At 42.4% G+C, this 6,046-nt stretch overlaps 1 protein-coding gene across 1 annotated transcript; it reads left to right on the forward strand.

The window, feature by feature from the left end:
• The first annotated feature begins 4,907 nt into the window (after positions 1 to 4,907).
• Positions 4,908 to 5,717, forward strand: LOC148029047 (uncharacterized). Its single transcript, XM_087688524.1, has 2 exons — positions 4,908 to 5,353; positions 5,440 to 5,717. The coding sequence occupies exons 1-2, from the start codon at positions 4,908 to 4,910 to the stop codon at positions 5,708 to 5,710; spliced, it is 717 nt and encodes a 238-aa protein (XP_087544650.1). The 3' UTR covers positions 5,711 to 5,717.
• The last annotated feature ends 329 nt before the right edge of the window (positions 5,718 to 6,046 follow it).

Here is a 6,046-nt window from a genome sequence, read left to right on the forward strand (position 1 = left end):
TGCATAAGATCCAATCCGAGATGGAGATTTGGTGGATTGGTGCAGCCCAGGTACCAATTGAAAATCATCAAACGTTGAAATGGTTGTTCAACCATACAGGTATTCCAAATATCATTAAGTCTCAAAGTGAAGGCGAAATGTTGGTAGTTGATGGGGTTGGTAAATTTAATGTGGAATGGCATATGAGTGCTGATTTGAAAACTATCAAATGTATGCTTGGAATATGTAATGGTGCAAATGCAAAATATCCTTGCATTTATTGCATGGAAAGTGTTGGATCCAAAGATTGGAGTAGTTTGCGACCAGTAAGAAGAGCCCCAAATAGAGACTCTATAGATTTGAGTAAATTTAAAAACATAGAAGACATCTGGGATCCCATTCTTTCCATCTCTCTTAAGAATGTTCATATTTGTACTTTGCATGCAGAGATTAGAATAATCGATAAGCTTCTCAGGTTGCATCTTGACTATGCATATTCCATTAAGCCATTATCTTTATCAGATGAGTGTATTGATAAATGCGAGGCATTGCTATCGAAAATGGGATTTCATGGGGGCCAAGTTCGCTTGAGAAAGGATCCAATACTTTCAGGAAAAACAAGAGATATATTGGCCGATGTCTCTATGGGAGGCTCAAAAGCTAGACGATTCTTAGGAAACCATTCAGGAAAGCAGGTGAATGCAGCTTGGGAGTGTTGGAGAGAGCTATGTGACATCACAACAAATGTTGCAAGCACGCCGAGGCTTGCATTTCTTAGAATGGAGGTCTGGATACACCTTGATGTTTTTCTGAAACTCCTCAGGCAACATAAGACAACATATACATATGCGGAAGAGTTCAAAAGATCAATCACAAAGCTTGTTCAAGCGATAAAAGAGGCATGGGGAGAAAAAGATATCACTTTTTATCTGGTAAAGTAATAATTATTTAATATCGGCTTATTTTGACAAGTTTTTCAATTGGTATAAAATTTGTGTTACTTTGTATTGCAGCATATTCTTCATATTCATGGACCTTTCTTTGTGGAGGAGCATGGCCCCTTAGCAACTTATAGCAACCAAGGCATGGAAAAATCCCACTATCAAGCACGCACAATGTATTTTCGAGGCACAAGGCATGGGGGAGGAGGTACAAAAAGCAATGCTTTGGAGGAGCTATTCAACTGGTTTTTTCGACGACAACTTCAAAGAATGCAAATAAAAGACGGCAATGACACATGAGCAATCGCACTTTTATATATAAGAAAGAATATATACAAAGCTAGCTTTCCAAAACTCTAACATTCTCTTCCTCCTCGGGAATCTTTCCTCTATAATGTAGAAATTTTTTTCTCTTGTAGCCAGCTATAGATTTTACATCAGTTCTGCTTGCAGCTAAGGCGTAGGATGAAAACGCCAAAAAGTATCCTGCTCTAGAAGCAGAGTAACCTGGACCGTAGCCAAAAATCCTAATTGCTGCAGTCTTTTCCAAAAACATTATTTTGTGGGCATTATATTGTAATCCTGAGAAACCTAGAAGCCTTGTAAGAGCTTTAATACAAAGTATCGGCCATGCTGCGTCCTCTGAGAAACTACTATGAAGTACAAAAAAGGATTCAGGGTCAATCCTGGCCAAGTAGTGGCCGAGTGCAATGTCTTTGGTGGTGTTACTAGCAATTCTCGATCCTTTGGCACGCCCCAAGAAGTTATCTGTATCGGCAATCTCCAACTGCAAATAAAACCCATACTGAATGAGCATGAAATGTAAACCTACCAATGTGTAAAAGCAAATTCAAAATTATCTTACCACTTGATTTTCATCGTACTCCAATTTAAATGGATTCCATAAATTAATTGATGATGCTGTCTCATTGGTGTTAGTCAATTCTTTAACATATTCAGACTCCTCTCTTCCAAAATTGGAAATGCCGAGCTCGCTTTGAATGCGATCGAAGTCCTCATCAGTAATACTCAACTCTTTTTCAGCTTCTTTGGCCTTTTCAAAACAAAGAGAGAATGCCTCACCAGCATCAATAAACTTATCATCTAGAGTTTCTTTATCAAGCTTCAGAATCTCTTCCTTTGATTCATTTTCTGTGTCAATTATCCCATTAGCAGCATCAAAAGCTTCTGCAATAATTGCAAGACAATAATCTTCCCTGAGTTTAAAAAGTTTTTGAATATCTGAGAGTAAAATGTACTCCTTGTCCTTGAAAGGTATACATGGCAGGGAAGGAACAATATGGTGAGAACTCTCATCAGGTTGAGGGTTTGTATCTCCTTGGCTCTCCTCAATGATAGTCTCAGCTTTGAAGTGAGCAACATCCAAATTCTCAGCAATGGAAGCCTCAAAATCTGTATCTACAACCTCCTCTGCTTCCCTTTCATCTGCCAGATCATCCAACATGCAAAAGCTGGCAGTCTTTGCTCCTTCCAACTGTTGCTCCTCAGCTTTCATAGGGTATTTGACAAGGATGAATACAATAAAAGCAGCAGATTTTCTCATCATCTTGCAGTTTCTGGAATGAGTGCAGCAAAATATGTCTGTTAATTGAAACCTCTCCAGAGAGTGAGCCCTGCACTTTCTAGTAAATACTTTCTTTTCATTTCCTGTTGACCCAATGGGAATATGGACATATTCAATTGTGCCAACTTCAACAGAAGGACCTGCAAGAGTTTCAAACTCCAAAAAGTCCTCCATAATAAAATTTTCACAAGATTTCAGAACTTTGTCAAGTTCCCAATCAGGATTAAAAATATTTTTCACAACTCCATAGAATGAGACATCCATTCCATTCTGAAGCATAAAATCAAGTAGCCTCTCTGATGGAGTGATATCAATGAGCTCTGATACTCCTTGACATCTCACTACTGGCGTTCGCTTCCCTGGAGATGTACTTGGCTTTCTCACACTGGTGGCAGAGGATGGAGAGGAAAAGGAATGCACAAGCTGATCAGCTGTTGATGAACTTGAGCCTTTTGAAAGCCTTCTTCTTTTACCAGTTCCTGAAAAAACCGTGGATTGTATGGGTTCAGACATGTTTCTAACTTCTCACGATACGGCGCGATAAGAGAGAAACGATTGAGACGGAAAGGCCCCCTCGCGCCGTATCGGCGATCCCAGTAAGAAGTGCTAGAGCCACAACAAAAGTAGTCACACGAGCCTCAGGAACGCTGAAAGAAGACTAGAGTATGGGTTCAGACATGTTTCTAACTTCTCACGATACGGCGCGATAAGAGAGAAACGATTGAGACGGAAAGGCCCCCTCGCGCCGTATCGGCGATCCCAGTAAGAAGTGCTACAGCCACAACAAAAGTGGTCACACGAGCTTTAGGAACACTGAAAGAAGACTAGATCTACAGAACCTCCAAAACGAAGCGAAGAGAGAAAAGAGAAGAAAGCCAAAGGTCGCTCTCGCGCCGTATCAGCAAAACAGACAAAGGTCAGAAACCAAAAAAACCGTACAGATACGAAACACACCCTTATGTAGGCGCGGATTATGCCACCTGGCAGTATCCGTTGGGTAACACGTGTGCGAAAACCACGTGGCGAACAAGTGGACCCGTAATTAGTTGACACGTAGCATACGGACCATTAATGCAGACACGTGGCACAATCAGTATCGGAGACGTGTCTGACACGTGTCATGATTTACCTGGGTATATAAGTGGTCATTTATCCGACGTGTACACTTTTCCGCAAGCAAAAAGAGGTGTGCCGATACGGAGCGAGGGCGTCCAAATGGCGTAGTCGCTTTCTCCTTATCGCGCCGTATCGGCGTGTCGTCTCTGATACGGAGCGAGTGCGTCCAAACGGCCTTGTCGCTTTCACCTAATCGCGCCGTATCGGCGCCTCACCTCTGATACAGAGCGAGTGCGTCCAAACGGCCTTCACGCTTTCACCTAATCGCGCCATATCGTCGCCTCACCTCTGATACGGAGCGAGTGCGTCCAAACGGCCTTCACGCTTTCACCTAATCGCGCCGTATCGGCGCCTCACCTCTGATACGGAGCGAGTGCGTCTAAACGGCCTTCACGCTTTCACTTAATCGCGCCGTATCGGCGCCTCACCTCTGATACGGAGCGAGTGCGTCCAAACGGCCTTCACGCTTTCACCTAATCGCGCCGTATCGGCGCCTCACCTCTGATACGGAGCGAGGGCGCTGGAACGGTGTGGTCGCAATCTCCTTATCGCGCCGTATCATCTTCACATCTCCGATACGGAGCGAGGGCGCTAAAGCAGTCTGTGCGTTCGCTTCTCATCGCGCCGTATCGTCTTGTCATCTCCGACTCCTATTCGTGCCGTATTATCTTCTCATCTTGTCCTGGTTGTTTTTTTTCATTTTCTGGATGGCAAGGACAAAGCAAACTGCAAGAAGAGTGTATTTAGATGGGAAGGACAGTGGGGGTAGAAGAAAGTTAAAATTTGATGAATCTAAGGGGGTAGAAGAAGCTGGTCCATCACAGGCTCCAGAGCATTCAAGAACAGAAATCCCTCCTACACCAGGTGTTGTCCTTACATCTTCCATAAATGTTACTTCACCTGAAGTTGAGGAAGCAAAGGATGAGGCTTACCCTGTGAAAGATTCATTCCCTTCAATGGTACCTGAGCCCACATCTGCTGAAGCCACTGAACACCCCAAGTCAGAAAAGAGAAAGAGGAAGTCCAGGTTCTTCTATATGCAAAGATGTTTCAGTGAAATCAGGAAAGCCCAAAGAGCTACCCAGCATGTCATTCCAAAAGCTGCTTTTATAAGGGTGGTTAAAGAGATCTCTGATAGATTGTCTCAAGTGGCAACTGTCTCTGGTCTAAATAAGAGGTGGCAACTCTCAGCCATTCTTGCCCTGCAAGAGGCTGCAGAAGATTTTGTTATTGATTTCATGAACGACGCTTATATTGCTGCCGCCCATGCTCATAGGATCACCCTTATGAATAAAGATTTCAGCATCATTAGCAGAGTGAGGTATAGGTTTGACAAAGTCCTGAGGCCCTTGCCTTCCAATGATCAAAAAGCCTTTGAAATCCTCAACATTCCCCCAAAATTGTCTAGGAAAGAGAAAAAGCTTAAAGTTGAAGATGTTAGTGACCTTTACCCTACAAGGGGTCCCACCCAGCAGGGTGCCACCCAGCAGGAGGCTTTCTTGAGTGAAGAAAATCAAGAGATGTTTGAAACTGAAGAGGATGTTTACAAGAGGAAAGCCGCATCACTTGCTCCCGTCAACAGCGAGAGGATGGGCAAAGTGTATGGGCAAATTCTTGTGAATGTTGCTGGGGAATCTGAGGAGGAATATCTTAGTATATCTCCCGAGGACAAGCCCATGTTGGAAAAAAGGGATGTCCAACTATCTGACTCCGTGGTATTTTGTTGCATAAGGTAAGGTTTTTTGTTGCATAAGTTAAGTCTTTTCAATTATATTTTGGATGAAATTGGTATTGAATAGCTTTTGCTATTATCTGCAGGGCATTGGTGTCCTCTCTCACTCTCGATATCCGAAGAACCATATACATTGTGGATCCACTTCTCTCTGTGGGACTTTTTGCAAAATCTGGTTCTAATATTTTACCATTTTTTCGTAGCTTCGATAGTGTGAGAAATTACCACATCTTTTTCCCTTATGTAGAAAGGTATTTTTCTTTTTCTGTAGAGGAGAATTTATGTTCATTTGCTTTCACCCTTCTACTCACCTCTTTTATGAATTTGCAGAGGGCATTGGAGTCTCATCTACATTAATTGTCTTTCAAGGGAAATTATCTTTATGAATTCTCTCAGCGGTGTTCACGGTCAAGCACGGATGTATGTTGGAAGAAAATTACTTTCTTTGATTTCTTTTATAAATAATATTTTGAACTTACAAAGCTTCCTTTTGCAGTGCTGCTAGACTTGTTTCTACCTTTTTGGATACAACATACGAGGATCTTGCTGATCCTCAAAGGCCGTATACTTTTCTTCTACAAGAAGTCCCATTGCAAAGCGATGCGCATTCTTGTGGATGGAGAGTTATCTCAAACATTTGCAGAATAGTGGATTCAAAGCTGTTACAAATAGAGGGAGTGAATGTAAGTTTAT

This window comes from Lygodium microphyllum, chromosome 11 (assembly GCF_053477565.2).
Source record: "Lygodium microphyllum isolate KBCC chromosome 11, Lygodium_microphyllum_v1.1.10, whole genome shotgun sequence".
In the NCBI taxonomy this organism is placed as follows: Eukaryota; Viridiplantae; Streptophyta; class Polypodiopsida; order Schizaeales; family Lygodiaceae; genus Lygodium; species Lygodium microphyllum.